The sequence below is a fragment of the Lates calcarifer genome, linkage group LG17 (genome assembly GCF_001640805.2).
Source record: "Lates calcarifer isolate ASB-BC8 linkage group LG17, TLL_Latcal_v3, whole genome shotgun sequence".
Classification (NCBI taxonomy): Eukaryota; Metazoa; Chordata; class Actinopteri; family Centropomidae; genus Lates; species Lates calcarifer.
In genome coordinates, this window is record NC_066849.1 from 26,583,153 (window position 1) to 26,598,927 (window position 15,775).

The 15,775-nt window shown below is 42.9% G+C and overlaps 1 protein-coding gene across 1 annotated transcript in view; it reads right to left on the reverse strand.

The window, feature by feature from the left end:
* mast2 (microtubule associated serine/threonine kinase 2) overlaps positions 1-15,775 on the reverse strand; it is a 142,188-nt gene that overhangs the window by 101,707 nt on the left and 24,706 nt on the right. The window contains 2 exon segments of the mRNA XM_051077267.1: positions 7,083-7,273; positions 8,566-8,716. Coding sequence (XP_050933224.1) covers positions 7,083-7,273; positions 8,566-8,716 — 342 coding nt within the window.

Genomic DNA, 15,775 nt, shown 5'->3' on the forward strand with positions numbered 1-15,775 from the left:
ATCCTGAAAGATATAATAAAGAGCCAACCCTGTTATATTACTGTAACATGAGTATGATATTCTCTGACTTCTCCTCACATTTCCTTGACTAGATTATACCACTAAAAATTCAAAGTGAGACCTTTCACAACCAGTGGGAGATTTTCTAAGACAGCCATTGTCTAGTGAAGTGAAGTTCTTCATTACTAAAAGCACTCTCTCTGCTGCGTTTTTTTTTTTCAAGTTCAAACAAGGACACTGCAGTCGTGTGGAGCCCGAGCTGAGCAGACTCGTCTCTCACCTGAACCTCGGCTACTGTTCGCCTGCCAGCTCGACTCGGCTCTGTACTCTCCTCCACCAACACACCGAGTGATACCTCTTAAGCTTAAGCCTCTCCCTCTCAACTTAAAGAGGATCAGGAGAAGAAAGCAGAGAGACAGGAAGGGAAAAGAGTGAAGTGAAGACAGAGAAAAGATGATAGAGCCAGGATGGGGATGGAGAAAGTGGCAGCAACAATGCAGAGATAAAAAAGAAATTGAAATACAGAAATAAAGAGTGGAGAAAGCTTGCCTATCTCCGGTAAGTTTAAGCATTAATGTTTGAAGCCCTGTCTTATAACTAAGGGGATTATACAAGAAATGGGAATGCATGGTATGTCTCATCCATATGGGAAAAAGCTTCTATAGATTAATGGATTCGACACACATACTCTCTACCTTAATCTGAGCATGAAGGACAGAGGAAGCTTATGTTCATATATTAGTCATGTCTGCATGCTGCAGTAGAAAAGATACAGTGAGGGATGATCCCAACGACCTGGCTGCTCTGAAATGAACAGCTGTTCTTAAAAACCTATTTAAATTACAGCGTATGAACACCACTCCACAATTACTACTTGGTTCACACAAATGACAAAGACAGTAGCCCTGTCACTCTGGATGATCCACAGAATATAATGTGTGTGGTTTTTATGGGGATCAGATCAGGCTTTATCCTAAGAGCCTGGTTTAAGATCACAATGGAGAAAGTCCCACTATCATCCAAGAAATGTTTTTTCTTTCAGTTTCTTGGCAAAAGCTGAGCTCAGGAGCAGTTATGTAGTGACTGTCCCTCAAACTGTTTTCACTGCTTGAGGCAGCATGGCTGCCTGCTCTTAACTACACAGTCATCTGGTGCTGTCTGTTGTGGTCTTGACCCACACAAACTCCAGATGGCAGTGTTGACGGCAGCAGACTCCAGACGCACAAACTTGTTGTGTCTCAGTTCTTGTACTTCCACACTCACACTTGTTATGTTGAGTGCATCAGTGCATTGACAGTGACAAGTATGGAGACCTGTGTATGTGTATAAGTATGAGGACGGTGACTCAAAACGGTCAAAAAGTCGAGTGTGGAACGATGGGCGCTTCTCACCCTCGACGGTCACCATCTTGGCTTCAAAGCAAAAGAGGAGGGACCATCAACGTATATTCAAACTGGCTGGTAAAAATGGCGGCAGAGGAAGGAGCACTGATGGTGATTTACACGTAACATGAAACAGGGGTCACGCACAAGAAAGTAAAACACAGCTGGCAGATATTTTAGCAGGTGATAATCATGGTCACATCTTGCCATCGTCATTTCTAGTAAGCACACAACAGCCTTGTTTGATTTGAGACGACACTGCACTGTCGAAATTCACACGCTACACCAAGTAATATATAACGTGCACACGATGTACTACATGTAAGTCTACTGACAGCATTATCTGATTTGAGACACAGCATCTGTCTCGAGCTGAAATCTGGTTCTTCTTGTTTCACAAATGTCAGGTAAATGAGTGTGTGTGCATGTGTCAAATATATGTGTGTACTGTATATTTATATACATACAGTATTGTGTGTGTGTGTGTGTGTGTGTGTGTTGAAGGGGGACAGGCCAGGTGTGTGTCCTGCTGTCTCTCTGCAGGTGAAGTCAGAGCAGAACAAGAACAGTTTCCTCCTTTAGCAATGAATCATGCTGATGACAAGGACAACTGACAGCCTGCAGCAAGATAAAGAGGGTGTGTGTGTGTGTGTGTGTGTGAATGTGAAAATAAGCAGGAGAGACATGATGTAGATAAGCGAGGAGGGGGGAGGGAGAAGCTGAGCGAAACACTCACACACCTTGTGCTCTTTCTGTTTCCCGTCTCCTCTGAGAGAGTCCAACCTTCAACATGAGTCATCACCACAGTATCTACCCTCACAGCACTTTACAGTCTTGGAGCTGCTGCGTTTCTTACCAGGAAAAATCTCTCAGTCGTCTTGCAGCCAGAGCGAAACCCACACAGTGATTATTTGTTTCATTTGGTCCCGGTTGCTGCAGAATTGTGCAGGACGGTGATAGTGCTGCGGCTTTGTCTTTAGATTATATGTATTTTAACTCTAGAAACCAGCAGCTGCTGTGTGCATCAAAAACCACAAGGAGGCAGCTGCAAGCACATGAAAACACCAAGTTTTTGTTTCCATTAAATCGTTACTTTTACATGAATTTACACAAGTTTCCATCATTTCCTTTTTTGTAAATAAATTCACCACCAGGGGGCGATCGAGGTTGTTTCTGTCATGGCTTTAAATACAGTCAGTGGGTCAAAGCTGCTGGAATTCATCTTCAAAGAAACAGTGAAAATAACGTCGTATGGCTGAAATGTCAAACAACAAACAGACCTGGACTAGAACGGTCCGACAGCTCTGATTTCTAAATCACAGGTGTCCTGATATCAAACGTTGACAAGCCATTAAACCGTCTCCGTCATTGTCTCTGTCAGTCAAGGTGGAGGAGACTGGAAGAGAGCGCAGTAATTATTCAACATGTTCTCATGTATATTTAAGCGGCAGCTGCGTCAGCCTGTTCTCCAGCAGCTCCAACACAGCAGCACGCAGGATGAGGTCACTGAGGCCGAGGCCTGGCCTGTGCAGACAGCCAGTGTACTTCACAAAGAGCTGCTCTGTTTATCTTTGTTTGCACTGACGAACATCTTGCCGGGGCCAGTGAAATAAATCAAAAAGATGTTATCATTATCTGTTTATGTATGAAAGGAGTGAGGATCTGGTTTATGCTGTTTTGAACAGATGTGACAATATCTGTGCAAAAAAGAGATTTGTTTTAAACAATAATACAATAAACGTCAGGGCTGACGATCAGAACATTTTCACAATATTAAACTATTTATTTAGTGTGAAGAGTCCAGTTCAGGAGGCACGAGAATGACGAACGGGTCTTTGTAGTGAGACATAATTTAAGGTCTCCTACAATGTGCCCTCTGGAGTCTTTTACGTCCCTCCAGACGACACACAAGGACGTGAAATTGGGGTAAAGATGCGGCAAGAATTAACAGCTCTATGATTGTCTAATCTGACATGGTGACCACCGAGAGAGACGAATCACCTGTGTAGTCTGATCCCGGCATTAAGAACTCCTGTCAGTGAACGGCTGAGGGTCATTTTCAGTGGCAAGGTAAACAGATAAACAACAAGCTGAGAGAGGGTTTTTTATTCACCTGAATCTGGTTGTGATCATTTCAAACTCTGGTGTATCTGTCTCCCTCCCCAGCACAGTCTCACTGTGTTTAATGATGATGTGCCAAAAAAAACAGGCTGCAACAATACGGCAGCACTCCACTTTCATGTTCAGCTCTGTATTCCCCTTCCAGCAGAGTCTTTCATTTCTTTATTCCCTCCAAAACAAATGCTAATAATATGCTAATTTGATTGTGTGTTATTGTAAAGTTTCACCCCTTCAGTGAATGAAGCTGCTCGCTGAAAGAACTGAGCTCTCAAAGAAAAAAAAAAAGAACCATGTTCTTTCTTTTTCAAAAACTCCATGTACTGTCCAGGTGCCGAGCACTTAGGGCCAATTTTACTGGAAACACAAAAGCACACACACCACCTGGCTCTTGCAGGGGTTACCAGGCAATACTTGGCCATTACCCTTGGAAAACACACACACACAGACACACAAAACTAGAAGTGTGTCAGAGAGACGGGAAGCAGGAGCGAGCAGACCCTCGTCCATTAGTCTAGAGGTAAACACCATCTGGGTGTCCGCAAATGTTTTCACCAACACACACACACACTCCATTCATAACACACACACACAAATCAACAACACAGGTGTTAACAACACACACACACGTCCAGAGCCTGAGGGAGGACGTTTTCTGTCCATTAACGTTCTGTGTGGCCTGGCACACTTTTTAATTCCAACACCAAGGGGACAAATAAATTCTTAAACGCTAATCCTCCCACTGTGGCAGCATTAAAGAGGGTTTATAGGTGATGAACGCCAAAGTAATATATGAATATTAACTGTTATATCTTGGCTATCACTTAGACACCTAAACACAGGGGTTACTATACAACTATCAGGAAAACTGTTGACTGTGACGACGTTATAAATGTACAGGTTTCCATCACAGTTCTAGACGAGTGTGCTTATTTTTCTTTTACCTGTATTCAGTGAGGTATTTTCAGAGGAATTTATTTCAATCATCAGAAACTGCAATAAATAATTCTGCACCAGAAATTGAGCATTAAATCAAATTCTCCTGGAGCCATTTCTGAAATTCCTCAGAGCAGGAGTATGTCTATCCTTGAGTCTGACAGAAAGAAGCTTAACAACAATCGGACATTTTAGGACTGATGTTGTGAGGTTCAGTCAGTGGGACACCTGCACAGCCTAATGCAATCCAATACAACAGCTCTGCCATCATTTATGAAGTTTAGAATGTTCTGTGTTTGTTGATACCTTCACAGAGGTGTTCATTCAACTAAAGCACATGTTTATTATTTCTGGTGTGGTCAGTGGTGCTGTTGTACTGGACTGTATGTATGTGATTTAATGTTGTCTGCTCTCTGTTTGTTGCTGCTGTTTACATTCCTTCAGAGGCAGATTCATACTGTTTTTTGTAAGAAGCATGGAGGAACTACATCTGTGATTTCATGGTGAAATCTGAAAAAACGACACGAAAACAGTCACAACAGCCACAAATATAATATATATAATATAGATTCAGGTTTAAAAATGCCTTTTAAAAAGGAAAATAACAGGGCAGATAGAAACCCCCCTCTCTCCTGTATTATATAAAATATGATACAGAAGGTGAAAGGAAAAGCAGATGGAGACTGGTGAGAAACATGACAAGTGAGTCAGAGGGGCTCAGGTGTTCTTCCTAAATCCTAATGTAAGTCAATTCAAACCATGAGATGGAGCTTTAAGCCCTGTAATATAAAAACCTCTGACAGCCGTGACCCTGAGGAACAACACTGGGCTGAAATATGATGTGCATGAACTGCTGTTTACTGAGAAACAGAGTGAGAGCGACTGAAACGGGGTCAGAGAGACAGAGAGTAACAGTGAGCAGGAAAGAGGGATGAGTCTGCCAAGAAAAAGGAAAACATTAATAAACTTGCCCCTGAGAAATATAATAACCTGCGATTATTTGCTCAACTAGAATAACTCTGCAGATCACATTTTCCCTTTTTAAATCCAAGCTACAATTTCCTGCTGGCTGTGTCGAGCAATGCCTCCCAGAGACTCACAGAGGAGGAAGAGAAAGCTAATTATGAAGTCATTCAAAGCCGCCAAAATAAACTAAAGACACAATTCATTTTAGCTTAATGGATTTTTGTCCAACTGACACTCACCACAGATGGTGGTCCTTTAACCAGCTCAGCCACAGAAACACAGAGGAGGATATTTATTTATCCCTGGCACAATATTTATGGACTGTATGTGCTGAGTCTATGGAGAGCTGCTGAACACAGGACTGAGTTTTATGTGTTTTATAAACTTTATGAGGCTGAAAAAAAAAGACCTAACGCATCCAAAAATGAGCTAAAGGAACATGTGATTTATAAGTGAGTAAACTGTGATTAAGTTGCTGCAGCACTCAGCAGATGTGAGACAAAGCACTCACATTAAACACAGCTGCCATCTGCTGGACGCTTTCAGCTGCAGTTCATGTTTAACGGGTGTCACAGTCTCTGGTTTTATTTTGTCCTTTTCACTTCTTAACCATTTCTGTTTTCAACACATGGGGATGATTTTAAGTGTTAGTCATGTCAGAAAAATGTACAAGAAGAAAAGCAGGGTGAGCAAATTGATCTCCTGTTTGGGAGAAATATGATTTGAGCTTTGGATGAAGAATAGCTGCCAATTCTAAATGACTAAATCAAACACAGTTCTTTATAACTAAGATGACTGGGTGGGTCCAGGAGAACTGAATACCTTAAAATAAAAAGATTATTAAAATACTTTCAATCATTTCAGTCATTTAACAAACTCAATCAGCTCCTCAATTTGTTTTCTTTTCTCCTTTTCAATATGTTTTAGATTCTGTTATTGCTGGCCAGTAATTTAAAGACGTCTGAAATAAGTTTATAAAAGAAACAATTAAGTGAATAAACATCAACAGATTAAATGACAATGAAAAAATGATTGAAGATGTTGCCCTCAGACTGTGAGGCCCAGATAAAAACACAGTTTAGACGTTGTCATATAAAGAGAGAAAGAAAATAACCTCTAAACTCAAACTAATAAAAAGTGAACATGAAAAGATGTTAAAAATATGTTTAGTTTTCTGTCTATAATCCCCTCTACAACCAGCAGGAGTCAGAGTCGAGAAAGTGCACACTCACACTGCAGCAGCCTTCTTCCACACTACGGTCATTTGGACTCAGCACTGCACTGTGCTGCATGCTGACCCATTATACTCTCAAACACACAAACACACAAGGCAGAGTACACACTACACTACATCACACAAACTGCCATCTCTGCTCCATTTACTTCCTCTCAGCTGTGAGTAAATAAGTGTTCCTGTGGATGTTAAGTGCCTCTGTGTGTCTGTCTGTGTGTGTGTGTGTGTGTGTGTGTGTGTGTGTGTGTGTGTGTGCTGTAAAAGCCTGAGTCATCCTCAGTCCGCCTCCCTGCATTCAGCTGGCAGAGGTTCAGTCTAACAGACAGGATCCATACGGAGTCAGACTGATTCACAGTGAGTGTGCAGATCATCAGCCAAAGTCACATCTAAGAATGAGGAGTGTTGCAGCTTCTGCGTGTGTGTGTGTTTTGGGTTTGTGCACTGACCAGTCCGGTGAGTGATGGAGCAGACTGTCCCAAGGTCTGGCTCCTCATGCGGACCAGGTTGTTGACCTCCCCTCCTCCTGCAGATGCTCCCCCGACGGCCCCCGGCCCTCCAAAGGCTCCAGAGGGCCCCTGCCAGGCCAGCTGACTCACCCCTGCGTGCAGACTGCTGGACAGAGGCAGCAGCTGCTTACCTGTGGATGGAGGGAGGAGAAAATGGAGACTCAACCCAAACTAAACCAACCTGCTTTTACACTGATCTGTTCACATTGGACTAGAATCACCTGAGGACGTGTCTGTGTTTCACTAAACTGAAGTGAATCGTATCCACATCAAATTCAGACATAACGAGTCTCCAACCTGAAAAACTGGCTGAAATTCAAAGAGGCTAAAACTCAGTAAGAGCTAACATTAATCATGCCTGCTGCAGCTGTCACTTCCTAAACCAAAAAGACAAAAGAAACACACAAAAGAAAAACACAACCAACCCTACATTTCTGAGCTGCTGCTTCACAGAGGATCAATATCATCACATGACCTCTGTTTGGTGAAACATGGCAGATAATCTGTGGTGGAATTTTCACTGTTACAGATTATGGACATGGCAGATTGGCACAGGATTAAGAGACAAGGACGATCTCTGCAGTTATCCTGCATCACAGGATGACCTCAGGTAACACCTGTCCTGTGTGAACAAAGATTAACACAACTACACTGAGGGTGTGAAGTGTTCAAACTGTTGGAGATCATATGTAGACCATGGTGAGATCAAAGACTTAGCAGCTGCTGACTGCTGTGACCTGCCTCACTGATGCAGCTTCATACAAACACACAAAGGAAGCAAAGACGGCAAAGTTTAGAAGTGTACCTATCAGATATATAGAAAGAAGTATTAGGGCCACTGGACTTCCAAAATAAAGTCATTAAAATCATAATATTATGGGACTTAAACCTTCAAAAGAAAAAGGATCTGTCTTCCTCAGGGCAGACTGGATGGAAAGTGGGACCCTATCAAAAGGTGACTAGACAGGTGGCTGGGCTGGAGCTAGCTGGTTAGCATGCTAACTTCAGTAGAAGAAAAGAGGTGATAGAATTAGAGGCAAAGCATTGGTGTTGCCTTCCACTGCTGGAGACAGCTCCTGGTGAGTAAAGGAATGAAGTTTGATGCTGAACCAGTGAGTAAACAGCTGCTAATGCTAACGTTAGCTAAACTAAACTTGTTAAAAAGTAACATGTTGCTATAAGCTTCAACTTCTTCATTTAATCACGTACTGTCTTGGATTTATTTTATCCAGGTATTTATGAGTTGACTGTTGAATTATTTGGTTCTGTACAGCAGCAGGACTGTGTGTCTTATTTATTTTATCTTAAAACTAGATTTAAAAAGGCTGCTGTGATACAGTTCTACAATCAGATGAAAACATCTTATATTTTTATCTTCCCAGCCTTGTGTGTAGGTGTGTGAGTCTTGTATATGTGTGTGTACCGGTCATGGCCATGCTGCTGCGTCGGGCCCGGCTCTCATCCTGGCTAAGCTGTCGGTGCAGTTTGGATTTCGTGGCGGCGGTTGCTGCGGGCGACAGGTCGGGATTACTCAGCTTCCTGAAGAGGAGAGGAGGGGGAGCTGCAAACTCCTTCTGGAGAGATGAAGAGAACGGAGAGAGAAGAAGAACAAGACGTCCTGTTAGACTTTATTCAGACATGATGCTTCAAATCATATTTCGACACAATGTCGTCAAAACAGGAAGTGACAACAAGGAAAGGTTGTACAAGTGTGTCTTTACCCATGATTCCATGCTGCACTCCTCCTTTGACATCGTTCACAATATATCAGATCAGAAAAGAGAATTTTCTCCACAAAAGTCAGGAGTGATGCAGCGAAATATAAGCACTGCGTGAGAATAATCTGATGTGAGGAAGGTGATCAGACATGCCTCAGGATTTCCTGTATCAGGTACTATAACACAGCCTTTGCTTCCTGTCACATAATCTGATCTAAAACAAGGATGTTGTGAGGATCTGATGTTTCTCTCTGTTCACTGTAAACTGAATCCTTTTAGACTGCTGCCAATTTCAAGATATCGCCTCACCTCTGGCTCTGGGATCATGAGACATGCATTTTATAAATCGGTTAATCAAGAAAATAATCAGTCAACTGCTGAGGGCTCAAGTCCAACACAGCAAACATTCAGTGTGTACATGGTTTGTTTACTTTAAATAAAAGTACACTGCACAACACCCTGTTGCTAAAGTTGAGTTTTAATCAGGTTGTTGATTTTGTAATTAAATGCTGACACATTGACAGAGTCAGACCTGACTGTATAAATCTCCTGTATATTCTAAACCTGGTTTCAAGTGATGCAGAAAAATCCCAGGAACTGTAGTCAGACTGTGCTGGTTCCCTGTGAGAGCGGGCTGAGAGCCAAAACAAAGTCATAAAACACAACGCTAAACACTCGCTGACACCACACCTCCTTCTCACATGGCCACAACACACAGACGCACACACACACACTTGTCTGAACAGACACACACACACACCTGTTTTTAGAGCAGTTAGTAGTGTAAGAGGCACTCAGCGGGGTGATGGCAGCTCCCTCTGTCATTAACCGACACTTTCAGCCATGACAGTCTCTCTCGCTCGCTCGCTCTGTCACCAAACAGCTGCAGAGCGAGCAGAGAGGCTGATTTATAATTCAGTTTGTCAGTGTAATAAAGGAAAAGTTCCTCTGGACTTCCTTAACAGCCCCAAGCTTTCCTCAGAGACGCTCCAGAGAAAATACACTACAGCCAACACACACACACACACACACACACACACACACACGCAGAACTGCGTGTGGTATTCTGGTTCAAACGATTTTGGAAACATCTGCCGTTACCATGGAAACAGGGCTCAGATCCTCCTCTCCTCTCTCGCCGGTGGACCAGCACTTTGACAAGACTTTTCCAGAAAACATCTGGACGCCCCACATTAACCCCCCCCACACATACACACACACACACACACACACACACACTCAGCAGCTCCCAGACGGCTGCACGTAGGAAACGGTTTTAGTGAAAGCTTCCGCCAGTAAAACCAGAACCAGAACACTCCTCTCACAAACCAGTAAAATACACAGCGATAAACACCCATGAACACACACAGGCCGTGTAATCATGTGCTATCTGCAGCCATTAACTCAGGCTGGAGTAAACGAGCCACTGCAGGCCCCCTCGGTGAATACTTTTGCATCTCATTAACATATGAAACTAATGGACACGTGTTGCTTCACATCGTGTCAGAGCAGCTACTCGTCTACAGCCTTGTGCTTCATGAGTCAGAAGACAGTTTCACACTTCAGCTGCACTCATGAAAGCCAGTGTACAGTGAGGAGAGAAGGTAAAAAGCTCACAATGAGAGAAGATTCATATTAAAATCCTCAGTACTGCTCATTAATCTGCAACAAGAGTTATTAAAGGAATAAACACTTAAATCTTCATTACATTATTTTTGCTTGTGCCCAGCAAACTGTACTCGCACTTCAGACTTCAGTTTCAGGTCCAAAGTGTTCAGAGATACAGAGACAGACAAGATTTATTAACTACACTCTTCACTCTCTGCTGTATTTGCAGAATATCACTGTCACAATATACAACAATCCATCTCCAGTCTAAAAGGTTTATTCATTCAATATAATATTAAGTGAAGTTACTGGAAGTGGAACAGGAAGTGTTCAGATACAGACTGTATGAGTGTACACATATAAAATCAGGATATAAACAGATATCAGAATACTGTAAACATGTGTCAAATCATATAGAAAATCATCAAAATAAACTCCTTAAATAACCGTTTGTTAGTTCATGCTTTTCTGGCCGTTTGTTCAGTTTTAGAAAAAGTGACTGATTGAATTAAAAGACTGATTAGAGTTGATCAGGTTGTCACCTCATTTAAACATGTTACCAGAGCAGAGGAAACACCTCTACCTGTCCACCATGAGACTGTGCAGCTAATGATGGGATGCCTCTGGGAGGAAGTGAGCTCAGTGTAACACAGGCTGAGTGCTGCAGCACACTGAATACATCTGAATTCATTTTTAGCAGCCGGTCCTCCTGCTGCAGCTCCGTGTTTAACCAGCAGGTGGCAGACTGACAACAATCTGCAGAGGGAGGCAGCGTGTGATTACAAACAATCTGCTGATCTGAGCTTCTTGTACAGGCTGAAAATGAAATGTACTAACATGGAAGACAGCTCAGAGGTGTGTGTGTGTGTGTGTGTGTGTGTGTGTGTGCTGGGCTGTGATGTATCACAGCTGTCACCACAGACACACACAGCTTTACAAGACCGCTGCTATCAACACTCTCTGCACAACTCAGAGCATAAAAGCAGAGAAGTGACATTGGGAAGTATAAACACACTCGCCTTTCTATCTCAAACACATTTTCACACACATGCAAACATCTTCTTTCTAGTTCTACAAAGGCAGAGAGACACAGGCGGCTGCAATGTGTGTGTTCAGTCGTTAGTGCAGCAGGTTATTTCCTCCTGTGTCACCGGCAGACGAGGGACGAGTAAACACACCCGTCTGTCTGACACGGTCAACATCAAAGTCTACAGCACAAACATGGAGGCTGTTTGCAAGGAGAGCAGAGGTCAGGACTGGGGGGGTGTTTTATTTACACTGCAGTGCATCATCTGTTTGAGATGTCCAAACTGATCCACACAATTTGCACCAATTAGGTCAATTTGTCATGGATCAGTATCAGCTATATGAGGCCGGACCTTTTTCTTGTTCTTTGTTTAGTGTGACCTTCAGTGCTCCAGGTTCACCAGCTTCTCTGAAACACCTGTCTTGTCTGATCGACAGACCGAAACCCCAAAATATTCAATTTACTTTCATGTGAGATTAGCAAAAGCATGAGCAGCTCATAATCCTGCTGGCGTTGCAGCTCGTAGTGACAGTGTTGCAATCCAGCGCAACTCTGCATTACAGATTAGAGTGGTCATGATCAGTGCGGTCAGAGGTTCAACAGACTTTTACCTCTTAACCCACAGATGTCAGTATAGCTTTGCTTTTCCTCCTCACAAGAAAGGTTTTAATTTAAAAAACCTCGCGACTTGTATTTGCCTCCTGAAGAGCAGGGAATATTCTGTAGATTTAGTGGTTAAAAAAAGAGGAGAATCTGAAGCGTGGAGTGAAATAAAGATGATGACTGTCTCTCAACTAAATGCTCAGCACAGCAACTCAATTCTGTGATCCAACATCCTTCAGATAAAAAACAGATCCGACTACATCATCTTTTACTGTTACAGAGTGATTACAAGTTAACAAAGAACAAAAGCAGCCATCAGTTAAACTAAATAACAGCCAGAGGACATGATTAATGGATAGATAAAGTCACGTAGATAATGTGTGGTGCATGTCATCTATTAACTGACACTCACAGGGAAGTAAAACCAAGTTTTCATAATCTTCTTCTCCCTTCTCTCTTCCTCCCCCCTCCCTCCCAGCTTCCCTCTAGACTCTAGCAGCATTACATTTGGGCCGACATCCATCTTTTGTCACGTCCCGCAGAGAGCCACGCCACACTTTAATGTAACATGCACATCCACAATCTATCACATCTGTCACCGCGTGGAGCTGAAGCCGAGCTCCCAGCTGAGGTTCTCTCTAACAAAGAGCTCAAAGATAACGCACGTTAATGGACACAGATTTCATCAGTGGTCGTTTACTTGGAGCATCATCCTGCCACTGACCGAACAGACAGACAGGCAGTGGACAGACAGATCTGCTCGTCAGCAGAGCACCTCTCCCACAGTCTTTATAATTTCACTGCAGCTCAGGCCCACACAGCAAAAAAAAAGAGCCTCTATCAATCTTGTGTATTGTTTTTCTGGCAGCACAAGAGGCCTGACGATCCAAAACGTGATTTAAAAACTCTCCTGGCTCTGGAGTGTGTTGACTGTTGAATTCAATGAGCTGACGGCTGAAGAAGTGCTGTAAAATCAACCCCCCCCCCCACCCCCTCTCATTGGCTGGAAAGTGAATTTTAATGCAGCGGATGCAAATGTGCAGCACGGGGAGATGGATGGTTCGGCATTACGCAGCAAAGTGCACCATGAGGAATGAAGGGATGAGGTTTGTTGTCGGAGTTGTCTTTGTTTGCGTTCGCTGGTTTAGTGAGGAAACAGCCACATGTTGGGTTGTTTTTCACAAAACCGCTGTGTGTGGGAGTGTAGGCTGACCACGAGAGAAGTGCTGGAGTGTTGCCTCAGCATCTGAACAGACCACAGTGGAAGGCAGATTTCAACATTCAGCAGATTTTTTTTCTCTTTATTATCAGTTGTTGAATGGAACTTGTTAACAGAGGAGCCTGTTTACCGTAAACATGACAACATATTCATGTGTGGAGACAGGAAATCTCATGAAAATCTGTGTTTGTCACATCTGCAAAAACCAACAAAAAATTAGCCCGAGCAGTAGTTTGGTACCTGGAGCTCTTGTAGGTCTGGCTATTATTTCTCTTGGAAAAATAAAATCCATTGCCACATTACAAAAATTAAGGTCGCCAGAGTGAGAAACAGCAGACAGACGATCCACCAGGTTTTAAACAAACCCTCAGATTAGCTGTGAGGAGACCAGGCTGAACAGTAAAATATTCACCCAAAGCGGTCCATCAGATTTTACAGACTGGCTCCCTTTTTCAGCTTTAACCTACCGTATATACTATAGTTGATTGTGGAGACTGACACCTAAAAGGAAACTCCTGTCAACACTTTGAGCACTTGTGTGTCATGTGACAGTGCAGCTGCAAACAGGAAGTGTTTTGGAAAGAGTAAGCTGCAATACAGTGACTTTAAATTCACATAATCCTGTTTTTGTTTGTCTTTTCTGTTTAATTTTCCCTCATTACAGGTTATAAGTGATCTCTCATCCCCCTGGGTGTTATTGGGCCTTTGCACACAGACAGTATATGGTGCATATGTGTCAAATGTAATTTGCACCCTGGTGACAGCAGCTTCTCCTCTGGGAATCATCATCATGTGTTCAGGCCTCTTAAGCTGTGTCTAATGTCTCAGTCATCCCACAGTGTCAGCAGACTAAAGGAACATTACATACTTAGAATAACATTGTTTACCTCAGCTCGTCTCTCTTGTAACGTCTCGGCTGCGTGCTTATGAGAAAATTCCATTAAAAAGATCAGTGCGGCAGGTGTTTGTTGGTGTCTGGACCTGCTGGTGCTACAGACCTGGTTCTGCTGCTGTTTGGCCTCCAGCTACTGAGCTGGTTGGTGTTTGCTGTCAGCACAGTGACGAGGAGACAGAGCGCTCACAGTACAGCCTGTACCTGCTGCTTCACCAACCCACCATTCAGCAAGTATCTACATTCATCACCTGCATTCACCCGTATTGACTGGTTGTGTTGCAGCGGGTCAGTGTATTTCCTCAACTGCATCTTCTGTTAATGTCATTGTGGGACACTGATTCCTCACTGGACTGGTACAATATACCAAAACTATACTATATTTCCTATTTACTTTGTTGAATATAAACATGTACAACAACCTCTCAAGATGCAAAGACCAAGAAAAAAAAGGCATTTTAAGACATCATCTTGTGAAATTTCTGTAAAACTGTTGCAGCAATTCCTTCCATAATTTCTAAGGACATTCTGATGAACCAATATAGTGTCATGTTTTATTATTCTAAAACAGAGACCAAAGCATCCACAATCTTGTATCAAACTCCTGTTCTAAATAACTAAATAAAAAAAAAAAGATTTTCCACAGAGAAAAGAAAAATGTCTGGATGCTGTTTGAAATATTTTGATACTAGTGCCAGTACAATACTTGAGTTTCAGCTTTTCATTTTTCCAAAGAAGCTTTTGAGAAGTGTTAAATCTTAAATCTTGTCTAAACTCAGTGATATACTCTGATCAGCCACAACATTAAAACCACTGACAGGTGAAGTGAATAACACTGATCATCTTGTCACAGTATAATGTTCTGCAGGCGACAGCGACAATGCTTTCCAGCACACCACAAAAACTGACACGACAAAGAGCCCCAGGTGTTGACTTGGCCCTCCAAACACCCTAGATCCCAATCTGATCCAGCATCTGTGGGGTGATCTGGAACAAGCCAGATCCATGGAGGCCCCACCCAGCAACCCACAGGACCCAAAGGATCCACTGCAGGTAGAAAGAAACTCCACCTTCATATCGAAGCAAACAAAAAACTATTTTATCAAACAACTGACAGCTTTCAACACTCGCCGATTTTCAGCTATGGACACGTTTCAGTTGGTACCAAAATATTTAACACCCAGACCTAGAAACAAATGACTGAGGGGAAGTGAAAGGTGCTCTGTGAAATGTGGAGACAGATACAGACACAAGTCTGAACCTGACCTCTGCTGACTGTGGCTGAGTGTGTGTGTGTGTGTGTGTGTTGTTGTTGCTGCTGGAGGTGAACAGGTTAGTGGTCTGCCTCGAGTTGTCACGTGAGTTGACAGAATTCAGGCTGTTACATCATGAGATTAATCACATGTGTCTGAGCAGGATTACATTGCATCATACCTGCTTCCTGTCTGTCAGCGGGGGCATGGGCTGTACTGCTGCGTCAGTGATCAGTGTGTGTGTGTGTGTGTGTGTGAAGACATGGAGTTGATACATGTGCTGATGTGTTCCAGCTGTGTTCAAGCTGGAACA